This window comes from Schistocerca gregaria, chromosome 2 (assembly GCF_023897955.1).
Source record: "Schistocerca gregaria isolate iqSchGreg1 chromosome 2, iqSchGreg1.2, whole genome shotgun sequence".
Taxonomy (NCBI): domain Eukaryota; kingdom Metazoa; phylum Arthropoda; class Insecta; order Orthoptera; family Acrididae; genus Schistocerca; species Schistocerca gregaria.
The window spans coordinates 476056323-476083117 of NC_064921.1; the positions used below are offsets into that span (position 1 = coordinate 476056323).

The 26795-nt window shown below is 38.9% G+C and overlaps 1 protein-coding gene across 5 annotated transcripts in view; it reads left to right on the top strand.

Annotated features, from left to right (window-relative positions):
• The window catches only part of LOC126326781 (tectonin beta-propeller repeat-containing protein 2), a 203987-nt gene that overhangs the window by 155374 nt on the left and 21818 nt on the right, over positions 1–26795 (top strand). For all 5 annotated transcript variants that reach the window (XM_049995790.1, XM_049995789.1, XM_049995791.1 and 2 more), the window contains one exon: positions 15921–16066. In XM_049995790.1, coding sequence (XP_049851747.1) covers positions 15921–16066 — 146 coding nt within the window. The remainder of the gene's footprint in view (positions 1–15920; positions 16067–26795) is intronic.

Consider the following 26795-nt stretch of genomic DNA (forward strand, 5'->3'; position numbering starts at 1 on the left):
TATAATACATATAAATACTGAAGTGAAGAAGTAAAAGTATGGGTGGTACTCTTCAAAAACAGGCAGGGGCAAAATGGATAGTTTATGAAACTATGGCTATGTATTGTAGACTATTAGAGCCATTAGTTATCTAAAATAACGTAATAAAGTTTGCAGCATTAAAGGTATGGAGATTATTTGTCAGTCTCTACATCGATTCTTTTATGTTGTACTTCAGGTGAGCAGCTGAACACAATTTATTATTGTTATTAGATCTTTCAGGGTTTCTTAGTGAAATTGATGATTTAAAAGTACCTGGCTTTTCAGTTGAGTTAATGTTGTCATTTTATTTATGCAGTATTTTCATAATGACCTTATTTATTGTCTTCAGGTGTCTAGTGCAGATTTTGGAGCTTGCTGTTTGAACTCCAATGAATATTTTATGCCATTTGTGTACTTGTAATTTTTTTATGGTTTGGTGCAGCCTTTGAGTTCATCTCAAGTTTCTGTGAGACTGATTTATTATTGGAAATGATTTCTAATGAAATCTATGTTTGATATTTGACGAAGATAGTGAGAGAAGTTGTCAAAATACCGTGGAGGGAAAACAACAACATTAACATGGCTATAAACCCTGAAACATGATGATAATAACAACAATGAAGAATTCTGAAAAATTGAAGCAGTGTATATTCTTCTTATGGTTCTCCATCAGCTTTTTGGAAATGGAACCATGTCTTTAAGTAAATATAAATTCTTGAGTCGTAACTCAGTTACTGAGGTATGGCGCCATGGAACGTCAGGAGCAGGAGGATGAAGTCATTGAGGAGGAGGAGGAGGTGGCGGCGGCGGTGGTGGTGGTGGTGGTGGTGGCGGCGGCGGAGGAGGTGGCAACAAGATACTCTTTAGATATGGGTGTTGTCTAGTTTCAAATTATTCTTAAATGATGTACTTCTACAATGGTTCCCTTTTTCGCTAATGTATGTTTGGCAATAAGAATCAGAACAACCTCAGAATATGTGCTGAAAGTTTGGTAAGTTTATAAGTGAGTACAAAACATGGGAGAGGGAAACCGTATTTGTGCAGATATTTAACCAAAGGTTTATTTTGTATTTGCAGAACTGAAGGCTTTAGTAATGATGTCAAATGTTATGATGTTAGTTTCATTGTGGTTTAATAGAAAATCCTTATTGGTCATTTTATAAAAGAATACATGATGAGTAATATCAAATTTTCATGTTCTAACCACGGTGTGAACATTTTCTCTTTTGTTCATAGTATGAGAGATTTGTTTTGGTTGATGAATAATTACAAAATGAAACTTAAAATGAGCAAATATGAATTAACATCCTGCAGGGGAAACTGCCACACATTGCTCTATGAAAACTATTTAAGGTACAGTGAATGCATGATGTGCAAGATCTTCCGTGTTCTTTCACTCTCAGCACACAAACTATTGGTCCTAGAGAAAAAGTGAATAGGATCTTTCTTGCAGGCATTTTAATATAGTTTAATTTTGTACTGAGATATGTTTTCTGCAAGAGGCCTCCATTTTTGAGTTATGCAAGAAAAACATACAAAAGTGGCCTTGCAATGCACCCTGACCCCAACAGCCAGCCTCCCACTGGTCAAGATTTTTAGTATGTTCATGGCACTCCGTACTACCATTGCACAAAAATTTGCAACCACACGAATTACTTCCCACATTTGCCCATTTTTGGTCTTCATTGACTGGGCTGTTATGCCACTATTTTAGTCATGCTCTTGAAAATTATAAAGTTAATGTATTTATAAATTTACCTCACAAATATGTGCATTTTTAACAAGATAAAATTAACACTTAAACTGTTTCATTTGTCTGACCTTCTTAATACACGTAATCAGTTTATGCATAATACTGAGAAAATTCTTTTTCCTTTTAATACTGTCACAGGAAAGTTCAAATTAATCATGTTAATGAGATAGCCTACAAAGCTAGTAGTGTAATGACCAAGCCAAGAATTAGTGTTATGAACAGCATACTAAAATTCCTGACTGGTGAGCAGTGAGTGCTTTGAGGGCCACTTTTGTACACTTTATCTTGAATAACATGAAAACTTTGGTCTCTAGCAAAAACATATTCCAGTACAAAACTAAACTACATGAAATCACATAAAAAAAAGATGCTATTAATTTTTCCTCTGGGACCAATAGTTTGTATGTAGAGAACTAGAGTATCATAAGGTTCCCTTTCTGTTCAGCAAACGTTGAATATAAAATTATAAAAAATGTGGCAACCAGTCATGAAATTTGAAGCATATGGTGTCCAAAATGATCCTTGCATAAAGGAGAAAGGTGCATTGTACCATTGCCATTTATTTCCAATCCTTACCGAAAAAGTTAAGTTACATGTAATGTGAACAATTTACAGTGATTCCAGTTACGCAGACGTGCCATATTAAGACAGTAGAAAAATTATTTGTAGCTAGCACTGCAATGTAAACATGTAAATTCATGCATTTATAGCATATTAGAGTGGTTGTTCCATGGTAGTGCTCAATTGGTATTTGTGTGTCAAGATAATGCATTTATATTGGAGTCAGTAGTTTAGTTCTGAACCCACTTAGGACATACAAATAGACTCAGGTTGTAAAATGCTTGATGTTCGCTAATTTAAACCAAGACTGAACCACAAAAATTCTGAAGTTTTTAGAAGTTCTTATTGAACAATATCATTTATGTCATCCATTTTGACTTACATATGTTCCATTTGAATTTTGGAATGAACTGAAAATATCACAAATTGTCATCTTTTGAGAAGCATAAAAATAATTACGAAATAGAAACTACAAATGTGCGTCTGTGCTCACCCTGTACTATGACGGTCTATGTCAAGTTTTGCTTTCATCTCCAGTTCTATTGGTTACTGTACTGAGGAGAAGAGTCTGATACCTTAACAACAACTGGTTATTGTATCTTCTCTCCTTTTTTGCACATGATGTCAACTGCTCATGTTAGGCTTGATGATTCTCAGATATTAAAAAGATGTATGCCTTATTTGGGTTAGCTCCACAGTTGATATTGAAGCAGTAAATTCTGTTCATTTTTCTTATTCCCCCTTATTATTTCTCGCATTTCTAGACAAGCGTTGGTCTAATACAAAAAATTCAACACTAGCCATTCATGTCACATATGATCTATAAAGTAATGATCTTAGCATGTTTCACAGGCAGTATGATACTTATTTAATTCATAAGAAAGAGTATAGTGATGATGAGACATTAAACTTCCTTTGGAAATAACTGCTACATTTCATTTTTCATTGTCTCCCTCTTGTGTTTTCTGTTCTGGCATGTTTTAAATTTTCTATAAAGTTAACTTTTTTGGTTTCACTTCTGAATGATATATCTTGTAGGAAAGTTTGAAATAGTGAAACAAGGTGTGGGTGTGTTAATAAACACATTTACTAAATGACTACACTACTGCAAAACTTGAAACTGTCTCAAAATTTACAGACACTGAAAAAAGTCGCTCACCAATGTGCCACCAGACAGAGGCACTACGCGGCAGAAATAACAACGCTGAGTGAACTCAAAAACTCATCCCTGAGTATCACCAGCGCAACACAAGTAATTTTCGATGTGAGAAGTGGGGTTAATCATATGTGGCGGAGCACACCGCATGTGAAACATCAATTTACACACCTGGCTGCATAGCAGATATAGAGACAGTGCGGCGCAGGTTTGTCTCTAACTTCGGGATAAGCATTGCCAGATAGCATATCCGTCACAATGCGAAGCAGATGGTGGTGGTGGTGGTGGTGGTGGTGATGGTGGTGATGCCATGAGAAGCAGGTGAAGACTGAGAGCGAGGCAGGGTTTGCAGGAGCTTCGCTAGGGACCAAGCTATTGTTCTGTGCTGAGTCATTCCATGTCAAATCAACACAATTTAAATAAAAATTTTACCTCACCCTCTTAGATTTTGCTGAAAGTTGGTATACTTATAGTGGGTGCTGAAACTAAGAAAAATGACAAATTTCAATTGTTTACCTCAAACCATTCCTGAAATATGGTCATGTAAACTTTTCAAAAACTGGCCAAAAATGTGAGAACGGGCTTTTTTTTTTAAATTGCCCTAGGATCTGCCCTAATTGAGCTAGAGAAGTGGGAAAGGTGTCATTTTGCATGCTCTTTCCAGAGATATACAACAAAACATAGCCTCTAATTAATAACCTTTTTCAAAATGGTGATTAATATTTTGATTTAATTTTTTTACAAAAAGTACATAATTGAAAATTTTCAAAATATTTCCATAACTACTTCATACTGTTGTAAATCACATGGCAAAATATAAATGTGGGATGATGATGGGTACTGTTAAAAAAAAAAAATTCCAGACTTGTTTTTCACTAACAGCTCTAGTTTGACCAAACTGACCTTTAAGGTAGTACGTCAGTAGAGAACCGTATACATAGGGATTGATGTCTGTACAATAATTCAGAGACTGGAGCCATTGTTGAGATGATGTAGTCTGCCTTGTTACCTTCTAAGGCTTTGTGTGCATACAGCATTATTGTGCACTGTGGTTTTAGTGCAAATCAAATCAGTTGTTACCTCTGTGTTGACCAGTCTGTATCTATTATATTTAATAGTTCCTTTTCAAGTAAATCTGTACATTGAAGAACGGTTTATAAGTGGTTTTTGTATAAATATGGAACGAAGTAAAAAGTGCAGTGCTGTAAGAGTGCAGTGTTGTAATCCATTGAAGAAGTCAAATCATTTTATTAGATACAGAAAAAAACTGAGAAATGTCACAACATGGATGCCCAAATTATTTCCCCAAATACCAAGTGGTGCCAAGATTTGTGATAAATGTAGGAAAGATGTAACCAAATTGAAAAATACACCAGAGCCCATCAGTGATGAAAGTGTTGAAGAAGAATCTTCTGGATCAGAGATAATCATCCAAGACCAAGACCCTGACTTCACTCCAACTTCAGTAGCTGTTAAAACATTTAACACAACAGTTCAAGAACTAGTTGAGTCCCAAATTGACAAGAGAAAACTAACATCTAGGCATTATGTCAAATCAAAAGTGAAGAAAATCTCATCAATGACATGTAAACTTTTTGTTGCTCCTGAGACTTCTTCGTGAGATACTGATACTGATGAATCTGTTCTTGAAAATCTTAAAAGAAACTTTAAAAATTCTATAAGTAGAGCAGAAAAATAATGATTCTTACAAGTTTACCTGAAAAGTGGAGTGCCAGGAAAATGAGGGAATTTAATACTCCTAATTACATTGTTCGGCAGTCCAAAAAAAAGTTTGAAAGAGAGAGGATTCATGGAAGGTCCAAACCCAAAACCAGAGAAATGTTTATCAACAGAAACTGTCAAAACCGTACATTCATTTTATGAAAATGATGAAGTTAGCGAGCAAGGGCAGGTATTAAAGATTGTGTGACAATTACAGAAACAAGTGAAAATAAAACAAAAATATCAAAAAGACTTATTTTGTCTAACCTTAAAGAAGCTTACAAACATTGTGTATTAGCTGGCCGGAGTGGCACACACTGCCTGCGTGTGCACGACTCACCAAAACATAAAATTAATGATAGAAAATGCCAAACAAAATACAGTAACGAACAGCAGCTTAAACAATTATAAGCAGTGCATTACAAAAATGCTTTGCAACCCATCATCAGTTGATTGCAACACGGAAAACTGTGAATACTGCCCAGGAGAAACTGTCATACGTAAAATTTTAAAAGACTCTTTTCATGAAAACTTATTGAACAAGTTCAGTTCCGACAGTGGACATCTGTTGACTGATGTAATCTGGAAATTGTTCAGAAAACTTCTGAAGAATTCATAGATTTATTTTGTAGTAAGATGTTGTCTTCAATTCGGCATGACTTCATTGCAAAGCAACAACGAACATTCCTTAACTCCACAAGAGAAAACCTTATGGAATCTGAATTTGTTGCCATATGTGATTTTTCAGAAAATTATAGTATAGTTCTACAGGATGAAGCTCTGAGTTTCCACTGCACAGGACAACAGATTACCATTCATCCTTTTGTTATATGTTACAAACAGGAAGACAAAATTGAGCATATGAGCTTTGTCATTGTTTCTGATTGCATGGAGCACAATACCACTGCGGCTTACACCTTTCAGTTTACACCTTTCAAAAGAAGCGAATTTCATATCTGACTAATAAATTTCAAAAGATTCCAAAAAAGATATACTATTATTCTGACGGTTCTGCCGCTCAGTATAAAAATAAGAAAAACTTACTGAACCTTTGCCTTCATGAGGAAGATTTCAACATAAAAGCTGAGTGGCACTTTTCAGTCACAGCACATGAGAAATGGCCTTGTGATGGAGTAGGGGGTTCAGTAAAGAGACTGGCAGCTCGTGCAAGTTTGCAAAGGCCATACTAAAATCAGATCCAAACCGCACGAGATCTATTTGAGTGGGCAGTAGATAATATCACAAATGTTGATTTTGCATATTCCACTCAAGAAGACTACACTGCTTCAGAAATATTCTTAAAAAGCCTACTTGAAGAGGCATTGACAATCAAAGGAACACAGCAATTTCACGCTTTCATTCCCAACACTACATCAAAATTAATAGTCAAATACTTCTCAGGTGATATGCAGAGTTGGGAGAAGGAAGTAACTACATCACCAGACAAACTGAAGTTGCAAGATGTATCAGGCTATGTCACCACTGTATATGGCAGAAACTGGTGGCTTGGGTACATTTTAGAAAAAAACGAAGAACATGATGAAGTGAAAATAACTTTTCTTCATCCATGTGGACCAGCTAAGTCATTCTCGTATCCTGCACATGCAGATGTCCTGTGGGTGTCAGTTGTGGATATTCTCACAAAAGTGAATCCATTTACTCCGACAGGGAGAACATACATTCTTAATGAAAGTGATGTAAACCAAACCCGGTCAGCTTTATTAAAATGTAATATGTGAAGTTCCAAGACAATTTATTGGGAGACTGCTTTCAACTCAAAACTTAATTTTTGTCTCAGGTTAGTGTTAATGTATATTTTAGAGAAAGTTGTTTCAAAATTATTGTTAGCACCTATTGTGTTAAATTTAGCTATGTACAGATACCTGTTATTCAAAAACAAGCATTACATATTTAATTCATTTAATAGTTCCATTTCAAACATCGTGGATCAGAACTATTATGTAAATACTTGAACTTATTCATACTTTATTTCAGTAAGCAATTAAATGCTCAATTTCTTGTTTTAGTTAAATCAGTTAGTATACTGTTAGTGAAGTTGTATGAAATTAAAATATGCAATCAACTTAATTATAAAATATGCTGATTAGTTTTGGTTTAATAAGGTGATGTTTTAAATTTCTAATACTTTTTTTACTTACCTTTCAGTATATTTTAAAGAAATTCCTGTTTGTTAAAGGTCAATTTCGTCAAACTAGGGCCGTTAGTGAAAAACAAGAGTTCAGAATAATTTTTTTAACAATGAACCCATCATCATCCCACGTTTATATTTTGCCATGTGATTTACAATAGTATGAAGTAGTCATGGAAGTATTTTGAAAATTTTCAATTATGTCATTTTAGTAAAACAATTAAATCAAAATATTAATTACCATTTTGAAAAAGGTTATTGATTAGAAGCTATGTTTTGTTGTATATCCCTGGAAAGAGCATGCAAAATGCTGCAAAATGACACCTTTCCCAGTTCTCTAGCTCAATTAGGGCAGCTCCTAGGACAATTTAAAAAAAGTCCGTTCACACATTTTTGGCTGGTTTTTGAAAAGTTTACATAGCCATATTTCAGGAGTGGTTTGAGATAAAAAATTGAAATTTGGTATTTTCCTTAGTCTCAGTGCCCACTATAAGTATACCAACTTTCAGCAAAATCGAAGAGGGTGTGGTAAAATAGGTATGTTGATTTGAGATGGAATGACTCTGCTGGTAGTCAGTGACTGGTGTATAGGCTTACAGTAGGGTGAATAGTTTTAGATGGCAGTAAACACACAATGGAAGAAACCTACTGTCTTAGCATACAGCCATATTGAGCTAGGTATGTACAGAACTGCTAAGAAAGCTGTGCAGCAAAAGGCTGTCACACAATGCCCCCTTTCCTTCAATGTGTCAATGGTGAAGGCTGGCACTCTTGAAGGGGCATGTTGTACCAGCAATGACGATGCGGGCAGTGGCTTTGACATGGCGGTTGCCAGTTAGTGATGGAGGCGGACGCTGAGTGTGAGCTGGAAGGAGCAGCCGGCTGACAGAAGTGCTGGTCCACTGCTTGAAAGCGAGTGGCAGCTACGGTACTAACAGTGAGTGTAAGCAATGAATAAGCTAGCAGTGCGAGAGGTGAGGGGTGCTGGGTCAGGTCGGCCTGGGCCTGTGTCCAGTGATGCATGCACAAGAGTGGGCATGTGCTGGGTTTGGTTGCCATTGAGAGCTCTGGAGGCAAGGGCACAGTAATGTTGCCTGCTGGCTGCGAAGAGGGGTTGATGGCTTGGTGGCCACGTTTGACAGCTGAATGTGCACATGGCAGACACTGTGAGCATTAATTGCCAACACCTCCGGCCTGAGGATGGGTGGTGGCAGCTCTGGTGTTGGGAGCTTGGAATGTAAGAAATAACACTGTTGTGGAAGCTGTGGAGGTTGCAATGTGATGTCAAGAGCTGCACCGGGCTGTTGACAGGTACAGAGGTGACATCCCTGCATCAGGCATTGGCTGCAGGAGTGGTAGAGTGGCAGAGGCATGAGCATCCTGTGAGTCGAGGATGTTGAGCCTGTGCTGTTGACAACTGGTGGGTTGGAGGCTGGCGCTGATGCAGCATGATGGTTTTCCTTTGCTATCCTCCATCATAGTTTGGTAGGCCAGAGTATTGGTGGCTTTGGTGACGGAGGTGCTTGGTGCTGCGTCTGCAGCAACTTCATCTGTGGTGACACCATTTGAGCCACTGATGACTGTGGCGGTGGCAGCGGCTGTCGCACTGGCGGCTAGTGGTGCATGGAGGGTGGTGGTAGGAATTGGTTGCCTGCTGCTTTGCCATGTCGGTGATAAAGCTAGCGAGCATGTCATATACAGTCGGCTGCTGGGTTCTGTGATGTGGGCCAGTGGAGAAGTGAATGGGCTTTGACATCATAAGTGGCAAGTTAAATGGGGAGGTGGAGCTTGTGGAGGGGTGGCTGATAGAGTGATGGCCAGCTGCCTGTGCTGCCTGGGGGTGAGACTGGCGCTTGGGAGCTGTGGTCGCAGACAAGTAGGCCAGCATCTCATGCACCCTATGAGCGAGGCTAGTAGCATCAGTGAGGCAGAGATCAGTGTGCGACACCACAACCAGCCAGATGTTATAAACCGTTGCAGACCATATGTGGCTCCGTCAGGCTTTTGTAGGTGGTACAGGAATTGTGCTCGAGGCAAAGCAGGGCCCGGATGCCCTACTTTTTGATGGTATGAATTGTGTCATGAGACAACACCAGAGTGTCTTGTAGCCGTCAGTGGGTATGGGCAGAGAGACGATGTCACGGACCTCCATCGCATATGTCAGCTAGTGCCGGCTGATCACCATGGCGAACTTGGTGGTAGCTTGGGTGGTGCTGCAGCTGGAAAACCACAGGTACATGTACCGCAGATTGAAGGGCAGCATGTGAGCCGCAGAACAGCCAGATGGAACGGTGGCGGCATAAGTGGGAGTGGCGGCAGCGGCATGTCGAGACCAGGAGGGATGGCAGTGGTGGTGGTAGAAGCAGGGGCCGATGAGGTCTGGTGCCGGGGGTTGGGCTGGCTGCTGGTGATCGTATCACTGTGAGTTACTTGCACAGGGTGGCATTTGCAGCATTCCAGTTCAATGAGGTGCTCAATCAGCTCAGCGGTGATGTCATGAGGTGCTGGAGCAGCAGCCACATGTAGCAACACTTTGGGCCTGTGGTGGAAGCTGTGGTTGCTGGGTTGCACAAGAGATGGCAGAACATATGCAAGAGAAACAGCTTGTGATTCGAAGCACCGTGTTACCTGTAGCAAGAAAACAGAAGTTGCTGGTCGGTTGCACATGTGTCAGAGCCAAAACGAGTGCTAACGGTACAAGGCCGCCAACAAAATGTCTAAATAGAACATCACTTTTTGGTCAACAGTGTAGGAATGTTTCCTCACATAACTTACGCATTTGAAATAGTGCAACAAGGCGAAGTGGGCACTGCACAGGGAACAATATCCACATGTGGTCAAGAAAAAACATTTATTCAATGACTACACTACTACAGTAAGTGAAACTGTCTCAAAATTCACAAATGCTGAAAAGAATCACTCACCAATGAGGCAGCATTAGAGAAAGGTGCAGCGCATTAGAAATAACAACACTGAGCGACTGCACAGAGGTGGCGCCGCAGTGATGTGTGTCAAACTTAATGATAAGTGTGTCTGCAGTGAAAGACTGCCACAACCTCTAATATGAAACTTTTTTGTGTTGATGTTTGCCTTGCCACAACATTTGATAGTGTCAACTACAAACAGTAGTTAGCTTACTGTGAATGAAAATTAAAATAATATAGAAGATGCTGATAAACAGAAGGTGCTGATTTGATAGCTGAATATTAGTAAACCCGCACAAATGATAAAACAGCTCCAATCACCTGATTACTTTACAGATGAGTTAACATGTTAAATATTTAACATTAAGCATATAACTGAGAAAAAGTGAACTGGTTAGACATCATGTTTACAGTTAATTGGAAGTCACTATCTGCACTGATTATCAAACACTGGATGAGTACAGTCTTGGTAATTTGCACTCTGTTTCAAGCAGAAGCTAATTTTTCATGCATCTCAGTGTTTATGACATCATATCTCCTAAATTTTGTTTTGTACAGTGATATAATTTTGTAGGTACATTCAGTGGCATGTGTGGATACTCTGATCAAAATGTGTTGCAAATAACACTAAAAGTAATAATTTAAAGTGTCAAGCCTGCTGCTGAAGTTTTATTGCATGAACGGTGAAAATGTGGTCAGTGATAAACTATTTTTTGTTCATCATTTTGTGGAGGTATCAGCAAGAAAATGTCCCATAAAGGTTTAAAATTATGTGTAACTCTTCTTGGAAGTTGCTAAGCACACTCATTCTCAAATACTGAATAAATATAGCCTTCGTAATTTGCACACTGTGAGTTACACTGCCTTAAGACACACAGGGTGTCCATTATGAAAGTTCCAGTTTCAAAATGCTGTAGAAAGGGAACCACTGCTCAGAATGATGTCAAATTTGAATAGCAAATTATTGACACAGAGGGTAGGGATGGGGATGGGGCAGTGGAGGTGTGTGTGGGAGGTGGGACATCATGGAACAAAAAAATTTAATGAAAATTTTACCAAAAGATGGTGCTGTGCCTTAATGTAAATAGCACATTACACCATCTCTACTGTTCAGTGTGCATGACTGCTGAAGTTTAGCAGTCAACAGTTGTGGCAGCATTAGTTAGGTAAGTCCATCCACCACAATGAGATCCCACAAAGTGCTACATCAGATGGGAAAAATCAGATTTTAATTGTCATCAGGCACAAAACTGCATGAAAAGCAAGTGACATCAGTTTTTAATTGTCCTGGTGCCAAAAATCCCTTAAAAACCAAAACAGTATTGGTTTCTAGTTGTCATCAGACTAGTGCAAAACATTTTCAATATACTGTCCACCATTTTCTGCAAAAAGTTGAAATCAAGAAACATGCTCCGCAACAGATCGGAGTGTCTCGCTTGCCTTTAATTCAGCTACATTCGTAGCTGGAGCTCTGAACACAACATCTTTCAAATAATCCCACAGCTGGAAGTCACACAGATTAAGCTCAGGTGATCCGAACAGCCAGGCTGTAAGGTAATGACAGAACTGATAATTCTAGCATTTCTGAAATGCCTCTGAAGCAGCCACTACACTGGCTGTGTGCGGAGGAGCACCATTTTGTACAAAAATGATCATGCCCACACATCCATGTTGTTGAATGGTTGGAATGATGTTGGTGCGCAAAAGACACTCGTAGCGTTTACCAGTGATGGTTGCAGGTAACAGGACCCGCAGGACTCGTCTCTTCGAAAAAATACAGCACTATGATAAGTTAGATTAGATTAGATTTACTTTCATTCCAATTGATCCGTAGTGAGGAGGTCCTCCAGGATGTGGAACATGTCAGAAAAACAACAATACATGACAAATATTTACAACTAAAACAAATAAGCTAATGTACCAGTCCACAGGTCCCAAGTGGAATGATCGTCATTTTTTAATGAACACTATATGAAAGTCATTTTACAAATACATATGCACTGAATTTAAAATAAAAAAGTTTTTATTTATTTATAAGGTAATAAACATATAATACAACTACTATAATACTTATTTACAATGATCACATTACTGCACTGAAATGGTGCAGAAGTTAGAGTGTACTTACACACACACACACACACACATTGTACTTATGTTGGTTTTACTGAGAAATTCATCAATGGAGTAGAAGGAGTTGGCCACCAATAAATGCTTTAGGCTTCTCTTAAACTGAATTTCATTGGTTGTTATGCTTTTTATGGCTTCTGGCACGTTATTGAAAATGTGTGTTCCTGAATAACCTTTTTGTACAAGACTAAGTGATTTTAAATCCTTGTGAAGATTATTCTTATTCCTAGTATTGATTCCATGAATTGAACTGTTGGTTTGAAAAAGTGATATATTTTTAATGACAAATTTCATTAAGGAATAAATATATTGGGAAGCAGTAGTTAGTATCCCTAGTTCCCTAAACAGGCTTCTGCAGGATGTTCTTGAGTTCACTCCACATATAACTCTTACTGCACGTTTTTGTGCCCAGACAACTTTAGCTTGGCTTGATGAATTACCCCAAAAAATAATCCCATATGACATTAAGGAATGAAAGTAAGCATAGTATGCCAGTGCCAGCTTTTTCATATTTATATCCCCTATGTCTGACAAAATTTGCATTGCAAACAAAGATTTCTTAAGACGCTTCAGCAGTTCTGTGGTGTGCTCCTCCCAGTTGAATTTATTATCAAGCTGTAATCCCAAGAACTTAACACTGTCCACTTCTTCTATCATCTTGTCATCGTATGTTAGACATATACTCGTGAGACACCCCTTACAAGTTCTGAACTGTATGTAGTGTGTTTTTTCAAAGTTTAGTGACAAAGAATTGGCTAGGAACCAGTGATTAATGTCCACAAATATTTTATTAGCTGATCTTTCTAAGTCTACACTTGATTTGCTATTTATTGCAATGTTTGTATCATCGGCAAACAAAACGAACCTTGTGGGACCCCACATGTAATTAGTGATGCCGTCAACCCGCACCACACAGTCACCTTTGCAGAATGAAGTGGTACTAGTTGGTGTGTGTGTGTGTGTGTGTGTGTGTGTGTGTGTGTGTGTGTGTGTGTGTGTGTTTTAGTTACTAAAGATGGGTGGTTTTCTATGGATAGTAATGCAGAATGTTTCGTTGGATTTTATGCACCATGCTCACAGGCATGTCCAAAGTTCAGGCAATTCCACCTGCACTGCATGTCTGCATACCACCACTCAACCCCACCTGCAGTGCTGTGGCCAACTCATTGCTGACATTGGATCAAATACTATCCTCCCTCTGTCACACTGCACTTCAAAAGAACCTCTTTCCAAATTTTGTAATTACCTAGACAATTAGCAGATGGATCAGTGCCTTTTTCCATATCCTTGAGTGTGTGGAACTTCTGCAGGGCTACTGGTGCACAGTCCCCATTCATGTAAAAGAGCTGTATGATCTCTCATGGAGACAGTCATGATGGGCATCTCGGATGGAAACTGAGGAACAGACTTGTGCCGCACATTTGTTGGTATGCATATTCTGGCACCTTCAGTGCCATATGTGGCAAATCTTCATTTTTTTCTTTTTTCCCCATGATGTTTCCTCCTGCGTTAAAAATATGCTGTTCAAATTTGACATCATTTTGAACAGTGGTTCTCTTTCTATAGCATTTTGAAACTGGGTCTTTAATTATTGACTCTGTATATACAGTTTCTAACTGTGATACTGGTGCTGCTGTGTTAAACCTTTAACATAACTTTATACCTCTTAATGAGTTGATTATGACAGCATGTTAAATATTTTAATTTTGTCAGTAATTATATGAAATATTGAAAATCAAATTTTTCTTTGTTAGATAGGCAACCTGCAACTGGGACCATGTGCCATGAACCGAGTTAACCAATCAATAATGTATATCTGGTACCAAGCACTACCCCTTGATGTAGATAATGCTTTCTGTTTCCCTCTTTCTATTCCATGCCAACAAACACAGGCATCAGTCACATCCCTTCCTGTTGTACAGTGTTTGTGTTTAAGGAATTTGTGACAATTTGCAACAGCATAAATCAGTTCAGTGGCAGTGGACAAGCAATTTGCTGCAGACAAGATTTTGCACTCCAGTCGAAAATATTGTATACAAAGTTTGTTATAAGCAAAATGACAGTGATGGTACAACTGTGTGTATATACTAAATGTGGTCAATTACTTGTGGTAGCTTGGAAAGTAGGATCCATTTCAGCCCAGACCAAGGAGGAGAATACTGAAGGTAGAAAAGCAGTTGCATGCCGTACTTATGTAAAAGTTCCATATATTCTACAGTTTTGCTGTGATGATACCAATGAGTTAGAACTTTAAATTGGTCTTTTTATTTATCAAATTATGGTATATTTGCATGTAGTACTGTATTGTGGAAAGTGTTGCAATATCGACATATGCACTTTGTGATCAAAAGTATCCGGCTACCTGGCTGAAAATGACTTACAAGTTTGTGGCACCCTCTATTGGTAATGCTGGAAGAATTCAATATGGTGTTGGCCCACCCTTAGTCTTGATAACAGCTTCCACTCTTGCAGGCGTACATTCAATCAGGTGGTGGAAGATTTCTTGGGGAATGGTACCTATTTTTGACGAAGTGCTGCACTTAGAAGAGGTATCGATGTCTGTCGGTGAGGCCTGGTATGAAGTCGGCATTCTGAAACATCCCAAAGGTATTCTGTAGGATTCATGTCAGGACTCTGTGCAGGCCAGTCCATTACAGGGATGTTATTGCCACAGGCCGAGCATTATGAACAGGTGCTTGATCGTGTTGGAAGATTCAGTCACCATCCCCAAATTACTCTTCAACAGTTGGAAGCAAGAAGGCACTTAAAACATCAATATAGGCCTGTGCTGTGATAGTGCCACTCAAAACAACAAGGGGTGCAAGTCCCCTCCATGAAAAACACAACCACACCATAACACCACTGTCTCCGAATTTTACTGTTGGCACTACATGTGCTGATAGATGATGTTCACTGGGCATTTGCCATATCCACACCCTGCCGTCAGATTGTCACAGTGTGTATGTGATTCACCACTCCACAAAACGTCATTCCACTGTTCAATTGTCCAATGTTTACTCTCCTTACAGCAAGAGAGGCATCGTTTGGCATTTACCGGTGTGATGTGTGGTGTATGAGCAACTGCTTTGACTACTAATTACAAGTTTTCTCACCTCCACCTAACTGTCATAGTACTTGCAGTGGATCCTGATGCAGTTTGGAATGCCTGTGTGATGGTCTGAATAGATATCTGCCTATTACACATTATGACCCCTTTCAAATGTTGGCAGTCTCTGTCAGTCAACAGATGAGATCACCCTGTATGCTTTTGTGCTGTATGTGTTCCTTCATGTTTCCACTTCACTAACACATTGGAACAGTGGGCCTAGGGATGTTTAGGAGTGTGGAAATCTTGCGTACAGACATATGACACAAGTGACAACCTATCACCTGCCCACTTTCAAAGTCCGTGAGTATTGGAGGTGTCCGGATACTTTTGATAACACAGTGTATTTGGTTTTTCTTTCTCATTAATCTGTAACTACATTTCTGTTCTCCGATAAGGTATACGTTGGACCTGTAGCAGACATGGTGTGGGCAATTGATGTCAGGAGGAAAGTATATATTAGAAAAGACATACTACCAAATTTTCCTCTTGGCAGTGGTTGGGTGCTGGTCTCTGGAATTGATGCTGTTGCACTGAGTATCAGGTAGCATATAACTTCTACATGATTTTAACATATTTTGCATAGTATTAAATGTTTAATATATCATAATCTTGAATCAGGTTTTATACATTTGTCAGTTGTCTATTTGTGTACTCCTGTCTTGTTTGCTGTCCCATTGTGGTGCATCATGTGAACTGAGATTACTTTGCTCATAATAAATGTTACCTAATTAAAATCAATAAATGTGACTTTATAACTTTTTTTGCATATGTCTGGTAATTCAGTGTCTTAATCACTTCCTAAACGGAAAATTATTTAAAAAACAGCCTTGATCGCAGCCGATGTTAACTTCTGACCAGTTTTTTTGGCCTTTTAATGACAAGCCATCATTGGAGTTTGCATAATCTAGATGGCAGTGATGGTGCCACTCATCCAGTTGGTGCAAAGTCTGATGATGGCCCATAATTAAAAGACCGAAATCGGCCAGAGATAACATCTACAGCGATCAAGACTGTTTTTTTAAATAATTTTATGACAATAAATATCACTCTTCTCCAACGATGTTATATAAAATTATGACTTCCTAAATGTTATATTATTTTAAACATTAGTTAGAAACACTGTACAGGCAGATCAGAAGAAGCAGCACAACAACAGTAACACAAACATTAAATTAATTTGATGCTACTCCAACTTCTCCTGAGGAAATTAGGAAAATAATTAGATCTCTTGAAAGCTAACATCCAGAATAGTATTTTTTTATAGTGTCTAGGATATAATCCAAAAGATGATGAAGTATTCTCTCTGCTGAGAAAACTTCAAGAAGTACAACATTGTCTTTGTTTATGATCAACATTTTGATGATGAATGCATAAGAAAGTTAGATTACATCTCATACTTCCAGTCATTAATATTATATGAAGTAACATTTTGAGGGAATTCTGTATTGAAACACAAAGTAGTCATTGCACAGCAATATGCTATAAGTATAATATTGGGTGTACATCCTTGAACTATTGTTTAAAAACCCAAATATACTAATTAAAGCTATATGGTACATGAAGTCTGTAGCTAAGAATGTCTTATAATTTGAAAATAGTATTAGTAATCATAAAAACAACACCAAAAAATAGCTTTTTTTATTCACAACTTTGTCTTACTTTTGCATATAAAGTTTTCAGTTATGAAAATATTTTATCATTTTACATAAGTAACAAAGGTGCTAACAGCTTTCAAAAAATTGAAATTATTTTAGCTTCATAATTTTTTCTACACTGTAATTGAATTACTGAATAGATAACATGAGTTTTGTTGGGCAACTTAATTAGATTAAGATCAGCGTGAAAACATATCATATGCATAATCAGCAAGTAGCCATATTTTCACTGAAAAAATGTATCATATGCATGCAGCAATTGACACATGATCTGTTATTTTGAGATCCACAAATGTGATCTGCATCTTTTTTCAGTAATGTTATGCAAGCCACTTAACAATGCATGGTTGAGTATCATTTGTAGCAGTATTAGGCACTCCCTGTCTTAATTAGTTATGGACCGAAGGGAGAATGACTGGTTACATGCATTAGTTTTTGAGACCTCACCTCTCTTATCTTATTCTCATGTCCCCTGCTGGAGAAACATGGTGGAGGCAGTTTAATTATTGCACATTGTTTCTTGGTACTCACATGTTTTGTGTGAAACACATAGCCTTATTTATTAAGATTGCCATTAAAGTTCCATGAGTGCCTGAATTACATTTTAAACAAGGGAAACTCCAGCTAGGAATATCAACAATGTTGGAAAAGGTAGATTGCTACTTACCGTAAAGATGACACATTAAATTGCATAGACAGGCACAATTAAAAGACACTTACACACAAGCTTTTGACCCAGCGTTCATCAGAAAAAAGAGAAAAAAATGCCATTCATTCACACAAGGAAGCACACCTCATGCACACATAACACCCAAATCCTGTAACTTGGGTCAGAAAGCTATTGGCTCTGCAAGAAAGCCAAGACTGCAAATATCTCAAGTGAAGGGGTAAATAATATTCTGCATGGGAACTGAGCTACGAGAAATGTCAGCAAGAAGAGTGCTGTGAATGCTATGGTTGTTGACAAGTGGATGAAAGTGAAAACCACATTGTCAGTGGAAAAAATCATCCCATTTGTCTTTTGGAATTCTCAGAGCATGGTATTTATAGACTGCCGACCAAAGGGTAAAATGATCATAGGTACATATTATGCTTCATCACTGGATCAGTTCCACAAAACACTTGGATAAGATGTGAACCTATTTGGTGAAGAGAGAGGTTTTCTGTCACCAGGACTACTATGCACTCAACTATACGTCTGTCATTGCCATAGCAAAATTTGTGGAATTATGATACAGCCTGCTACTGGTGGAAGAAATTAATGTTGAGTAAAGGTGTTATAGAAGAGACAAATTCATATTTTGCAGAACTTGAAAAATTGTGTTTTGATAGAGGAGTTAAAAAAAATTGGAGGAACATTGGGCCAAGTATTTTGAGACTCTCTTGAGAAAAATGTTGACTTTTAGAAAACAGTGCCATTTTGTTTAAAAAATCGCCTATGTATTCAATCCCTGTGGTACTCGCAAAAAAATTAATGAAATTACATGTATGGAAATATGTTTTGTAGGATTATATCTTGATGAAATGAAATAATTGTATGGCATTTATTGGCCGGGATATCCCCTGAGGTGTTATCTTGGTTGTCAGCTGACTATTTGGAACTGTTACACAGCTTTCAACTATTATGCAGCTTTCCAAAATGTTGAAAGTTAAACCCTACCTGTTCACTAGCATTTTCTATCTCCAAAATAATTTGTGTGAAAAAAGCTGTATTTCCCATGAACCCTCATTGATTCACCGAAAGAAACTTATTTACTACAAGGAACATCATAATGTTCATCGATGAAATGTAGTATGCTCAAGTGTAACTATCATCTTCAGATCTGAAGGTGGTAGTTGCTACCGAAACTGGTTACCACTTTGGGGGAGGGGGAAGTTAACTGTGGTTAAGAAAATATACAGAAAATTTTGAAAAGTTTTAAAAATATTTTTAATTATATGTATGATTATCTGTTTATGACTGCTTTCTCCTATTCTGACAATGTCAGGTGTTTTCGCTAATAAATACAGAATCACTGTGTGGCAAACATAATTTGTGTTTGTTTATGACTATGTTCTGGCAATTAATAGATTACTCAGTGGCACTGTGCCTTACCTGTAACATAAATCAACATCTTAGTCTCATGTGTCCTTGGTGAAGTTTGTTTTATGGACATTAGCCCATGGTGTGAGCCCTATTTCTGTCCACTACATGTCACAGGGTTGCCACAAGTTCTGGAAATCAGGGGATATCAGGGAATTTCAAACATGTCAGGGAAATCAGGGAAATGTGGAAAAAAAAACACTGGAAAAATCTCATTTTCGTTTCAGTAGATGAAATGATGTGTTTACCGAGATGTCATGTATCGTTGCTGACTGGATGCAGCTGACAATGTGCGCTTCTTCCCTACTCCCTCTTTCTTACTGCTTCTCCCCCCCCCCCCCCCCCCCCCCTACTATTCCCCTCAGCTTACAGTCAGTGCTGCAACCACTTCTCGCTGCTAGCCTAACAGCTGCCGATGAGAGGCAGGAAGGCGTGAAGAATGGTTTGTTTGGATCTGATTCTTTGAGATTGTTGACGCAGTTGCCGGAGACGGCAGTTATGTGTGCACAAGTTGTGTCTGAGTGATTGTGTGTGTGCGTGTGTGTGTGTGTGCGCGCGGGCGCGCGCGCGCGCGCACGCGCACTTTCGCTTTCGGACAAAATCTATGGCTGAAAATTTAGTTGTGAGAGTGTTATTGTCTTTTCTATGTGCCTGTCTGCAGCTCAGCGATCAAATATACAGTGAGTTGTTACCTATCCTCATTAGTATTGATTCTCAGAGTACCTGCACAAGTTATATGTTGCGTGGATGTATCACTGCTGAAATTGTCTGTGACTAGTGAACTGCTAGCCACATGAGTGGTAAAACCACAGGCCACTTCTGCGGGTATCTCTAACGGATTGGTTCTGCTGATCTGAAGCCCATTGTTTCCCACTAATAAGCAGGCCCTGCCCACCAGATCTAGCCTCACCAATCTGCCTGCAGGCCATGTCTGTTTGTATGTAATGCGGCAGATTTTCATGGTTTATCCATAGACCCTGGATTGAGGTGCTCCTCGGCAGGCCAGAGGCCACGGGCGTTGGATTTTAGGAATTGCAACTGTCTCACCGCAAGTACATTATACAGTGCAGCATTTTATAGACATGTTATTTACTGTAGTACATTTTGACACTTTGAAAGTTGTTTATATATTAGGAGAAAATTATGGCAGTAATTGGCAGTTTGTACACTTTATACTCATATATTTCTCAAAAGAAAAGTCACACAATACCTGTAAAATAATAGACATAACACAGTGGGTAATAACTGACAATAATGAAAATAGTAGAACCAATATTTTATTGGCAGTCACCTATAGTGCTGGTTCACACAACTCTTCCCTGCCCTATATACACTTCTTTCAAGAGGCCTACTTTTTCTCAGGTTATTTCTGAAATCAGTGAAGATATTTTAAATCTGTCTTGTGACACCAAGGAAATGCGTACATTTGTCACCAGATGTGTTTCGTTTTATTGAAATAAAATAACAGTGGTCTTAATGAAACACATACACCATTTGGCTTGCTTTCTCCATCTAAAAACAGTTCATTATAAAAGATGTTGATGTTAATAGTTCGGATTTTTGCTCACAGGGGGAGAAGTACAGAAGTCCTCAAATTTTTTCCTCAACCTATGCCATTACTTACCCTTGAGATCTCAAAATTTGTCAAGGAAAAATGCTAAAACTTGTCTGAAATCAGGGAAATATCAGGGAATTTCACTTGGGGAGGCGTGTGGCAACCCTGGTTTCATCTTGTGATGCTGGAGACATCATCAGAAGTTATAGACCTTGATAAAAGTTCATAACTTAGAACATGCTCAGTATTAGGAGACTAAATATTAGCCACAGAAATACACATTGGACCAAGGGCTAATGCCTACAAAACAAGATTCACCAATGTAAACATCTTTGTCTTCTGTAAGACACCAGTGTGTAGTCAAAAACCCATAAATAGAACAAAAAGAGCAGCCAATAAGAAATTATTTCAGTTTAGATTGAAACTCTCATCATTTACCCAAGAGTCTGGCAGATAGCAGAGCAAAGACTTTTATGGCCAAATGTTGAATACCTGTCTGGCCTTATAGACAGCTTTAATGATGAGCACTTGCATTCATTATGTCTTCTAACATTGAAGCTGTGGAAATTATAATTGTTTTGAAGATGCATGGGATGCCTCATTCATTGAAGGGAGGTCCGTGGTGGAATATAAGTAATGGAGGGAGTAAAGGCAAATACTCACTGCAGTGCCTAGGGTCACTTGGCACACACATACTCCTACGTGGCTACATTGTCACAGCTCACACTACATTCCATCTGCACTCCAGCTCGATTTGGATGCAGCATTGTGTGGGATGGAGTGACAGAGTGGAGAAATGAGGAGGGAGCAGGAGGGAGGGTTGGGAAAGGATGGCAGATGGCTGGGATGAAGTTGCAACAGGCTCCATAGGATAGGAATGTGGTATAGGTGTTCTTGTTCTGGCCACAGTGGAAAATGACTTGGAAACCTGGAAAGGAGGGGAATATAAAACTGTGAAAGGGTGGGGGGGGGGGGGGGGTGTCTCTATGTGAGGTTGTGAGGGCAGGTTAAATGAAATTTGGGTCCTCTGGCAGTGGTGGGGATGGGTGCAGGGCAAAGGCTAACAGAGATTGGGGATTACAGGGTTGAAGAATGTGTCACAAAGGTCAGTTTCGCTCTATTTAATTTAGGGAAGCTGGTGTCAAGATGAAAGACAAATGGCAAGGGATGTAATCAGCCAGTGAAACAAAGCCTGTTGTGCTCATAAGTGTGTTCTGCCATTGGTTGGTGAACTTTGATCTTGCATGAACTTTGGTAGCTGTCACTCGTTCAGGTGGACAGTTGGATGATGGTCATGCTCACATAAAAAGGTGAGCAGAAATTACCGCAGAGCTGGTATATGATATGACTGCTTTCATAGGTGACCCTGTCTTTGATAAACTTGGATATGTCTGTGATGGGACTGGAATAGGATGTGCTAAGTGGGTCTTCAGACAGGTGTTGCACCTGGGTCTCACATAGGGGTATTACAAATGGGCAAGAGGTTGGTAGCGGGTGTGGCATAAGGATGGACTAGGACATCTCATACATAGAGTGGATGACAGGTTTTAGAAGGATTGCGAGTAGGATGTTTCTCATTTCTGAGCATACTGATAAGCAGTCAAAGCCCAGGAATTTTGGTCTTGTATATACACAATTCAAATAAGAATGATTTTTTATTATTAGTAACAAATACCAGTAAGGAGAAAAAATACAAGGGGGAGTATGTGACAATGCGTACATCTTTGAAAAGGTTTTTGCGGGATATTCAGCTATCTACTAAGCAACATATTCTTATTGCTTGCTGTTGCTTAGTAAACACTTAACCAAATGTGCACTGCCCCAGGAAATAATTTGTGAAAGAAAACCTCAGTTCACTTGTACATAAGTTCCTTAATTGTACTGTAGCAATTGGTGGTGGCTTTAATCAACCAACAGTTAATTGGGAATATTACCATTTTGTTAGTAGTGAGTGAGATAAGACATTCTGTGAAACTTTACTAAATACCTTCTCTGAAAACTGCCCAGTACAGATAGTTAGTTGTTGGGAAAATATTGATCTAATGGCAACAAATAGACCTGATGTCTTTGAGGATACCCACATCAAAACTGGTGTCAGTGGTCATGATGCAGTTGTGGCACTGATGATTACCAAAGAACGAAGGACAACTAAAAAATGCAGAAAACATATATGCTCAGTAAATGAGGTTAAAAGATCAGTAGTGTCATATCACAGTGAGGAGCTTGAAACTTTCAGCACAGGATAGGAACATGTAGAGTAAGTCTGGCTCAAGTTTAAAAGAATAGTTGACCCAGTAGAAGAGTTCATAATGAGAGAGAAAATTCTAAAAGAACAGAGATTACTGCATAATAAGTTTAAAACAAAGTGTAGCGCTATAGAGAGGTGCTGAATGAAATGCAGTTGGCTGTCAAGAGATCAGTGTGTGATGCCTTCAGTGACTGTTGTAGCAGAGTATTGTCAAATGACATTTCACAAAATCCAAAAATAATTCTTGTCATATGTAAAAGCTTTTAGTGGCACCAAAGTTAGTGCCCAGTCCCTGGCCAACAAGACAGAAACTGAAATTGAGGGTACTGAAGCAAAAGATGAAATACTTAACTCCGTTTTCAAATGTTCTGTAACAACAGAAAACTGAGGAGAATTGCCCCAATTTGATCCTCATAACACTGAAATGGTGAGCTAAGTAAGTACAAGGGTGGTCCCATAAGTACCTGACCCAACAAAGAAAACACAAAAATTTTGGAAAAAATGTATTTACTTTTCAGCATAATCTCCTTTCGGTTCTATTAACTTTTCCCTGAGATGTTCAATAAGTTCGATACCCTTTTTTATAATGACAACTGTCTAACTCCTTAAAATAGGCATTAACTGCTGATATCATGTCTTCATTTGTTGAAAATCTTTGACCACTGAGCCATTTTTTCAAGTTTGGGGACAGAAAATAATCCAAGGGTGCTAAATCTGGTGAATAAGGTGCATGAGGTAGCAATTCAAACTTTAATTCATTAATTTTGGCCATTGCAATAATGGACTTGTGAGCTGGTGCATTGTCATGAAGAAACAACACTTTCTTCTTGGCCAAATGCGGCCATTTTTGCTTTATTTCTTTGCCCAAATGATGCAGTAAGTTCGCATAATACTTGCCATTTATAATTTTTCCTTTTGCAAGGTAGTCAATGAAAATTATCCCACATGCATCCCAAAAAACAGATGCCGTGACCTTGCCTGCAGATGAAATGGTCTTCACCTTCTTTGGAGTTGGTTCTCCAATATGTGTCCATTGCTTTGATTGTTGTTTTGTTTCTGGAGTGGACCCATGTTTCATCCATGATTATGGAACAGTGCAAAAAATCAGCTTTGTTGCTGTGAAACTTCGCTAAACACTCAATTGAAACATCTCCATCACACTGTTTTTGCTCATGTGCGAGCAAACATGGCACGAACCTTGCACACAGTTTTCTCCTGTCCAAATTTTCAGATATGCGGTGCACTACACTTTCTGAAATGCCTACTATGTCTGCTAGCGCATGCACTTTCAGTCGATGATCATCCAGTACCGCTTTGTGGATTTTCTTCACCATTTCTGGAGTTGTCACCTCATTTTGGTTACCACTGCAGTGCTCGTCTTGGCAGCTCGTACGGCCTTGTTTAAACTCAGCTACCCAGTATTTTACTGTTGCCAACAAGGGAGCAGACTCTCCCAAAGTAGAATCTAGCTCAGCTTCAGTATTGGTTGGAGGGGGAAAAAAAAAGTATCATATACCGATGACCAATTTTCTCCAATTTCACAAATATTTACTCACAGTGTTCCCTATTGATGGCTGCCAAACAAATACTGAACAATGTGGCGTCTTCAGACTTGAAACACATACTTCATAGATTGTATACTTTCTAATCCAGAGATATTTTTCAACGATGACTGCCACATCTCGGTCAGGACAGGTACTGATGGGATCATCCTCATATTAGTGTCAGTGGTGTTGAGAAACAGCTGAAATTATTAAAACTGAAGAGAGTGAAAAGACTGTGCCCAGTTCTTGGAAGAAGGCACAGGTCACATTCATCTACAAAAAGGGGAGTACAAGTGATCCACAAAACTACCATATAATATCTCTGACATAATTTTTTTTATATATAACATTTTCTGAGCTCAAATATAATGAGGTATCTTGAACAGAATGACCTCCCCAATGCCAGCTAGCATGGATTTCGAAAACATTGGTCATGCTAAACCCAGCTCGCACTTTCCTCACATGACATACTGAAAGCTTTGGATCAAGGCAACCAGGTAGATGCAATGTATCTTGATTGCCGAAAAGCATTAGACTCGGTACCACATCTACTCTTATTGTCAAAAGTATGATCATATGTGATACAGGTGAAATTTGTGACTGGATTGAGGACTTTTTGTTATAGAGGACACGTCATGTTATCTTGAATGGAGGGTCATCATCAGATGTAGAAGTAACTTCAGGTGTGACCCAGGGAAGTGTGTTGAGACCCTTGCTGTTCATGCAGTATATTAATGATCTTGCAAACAATATTAATGGTAAAATCAGGCTTTTTGCAGATGATGCAGTTATCTATAATGAGGTACTATCTGAGAGAAGCTGCATAAATATTCATTGAAATCGTAATAAGATTGCAACGTGGTGCACAGATTGGCAACTTGCTCTAAATGTTCAGAAGTGTAAAAGTTTACAAAAATATAGAATGCTATGACTATAATATCAAGGAGTCACTGTTGGAATCGGCCATCTCATACAAATACCTGGGGGTAACACTTTGCAGGGATATGATGTGGAATGACCACTTGGGTTCTGCTGTGGGTAAAGCAGGTGGTAGTCTTTGATTTATTGGTAGAATAGTGGGGGAGTGCAATCAGTCTACAAAAGAGAACATAGGACTAACAGGGGATATACAGAGTAGGACAGCTCGAATGCTCACAGGTTTGTTTAATCTGTGGGAGAGTATCACAGAGATATGGAGGTACTGAACTGGTAGACTCTTGTAGACAGACTGAAATTGTCTTGGGAAAGTGTATTAACAAAGTTCCAAGAACCGGTTTTAAATGGTTGCTCTAGGAGTATACTACAACCCCCCAATGTATTGCTCAAATAAGGATTGTGAGGATAAGATTAATTATTGTATGTACAGACACATTCAATCAACCAATCTTCCCACACTTTGTACGTGAATGGAACAGAATGAAACCATAATAACTGGCACAATGGGATGTACACTCTGCCATGCACCTCATGGCAGTTTGTGGAGAATAGATGTAGATGTAGAATTGTTGAGAGATAAAGATTTTCATTAATGGTTGTTCTTGTAACGCCGCACAAACACAGTATCAGAATTCTCACCAACTAACTTTTATTCCACTTCCACGTGAAGGAATATACTAAGATATTGAATGATGTTTTAATTGGTACAAACACGTGTAACCAAGGAGTAAAACATTAGTGTCTTCCGAGGGCTCGACACACTGGCTTATATAAGGCTGTTTCTCACATGGCGCAGTGTTTCCTGTGCTGTCTGTGACAATGTGAGATGGCCCCTTTAGGCCAACTGTGTAGGCACGCATTGTTTAATTATGTGTGCTCCTCCATAGAATTACAACCCTCCCTTCTTCGTGAGGATAAATGTTCACTGTGAAGATGTCCATGTCTTCATTGGAAGGGGATGATTACTGGAGCGGATGTTGCTCCATAACAGGAGAATACAGTCTGAAATTGCACGGGTGTGGACAGATGAGGAGCCCATGAGAGACTGTAAGTGAGCTCTGGTGAAAGAGGTACAGTATCCATGTTCACATCTAGAGAAGCATTCGGTGACGGAGGTGGCAGTGTCGACAGAGGCAGCGGCAGTGTCGACAGAGGCAGCGGCAGTGTAGACAGAGGCAGCATGGCACTAAATACTCCACCCAGCACTCAGAATGAAGGCAGTACAGGAGCCAAAGGGGTCACGGACCAT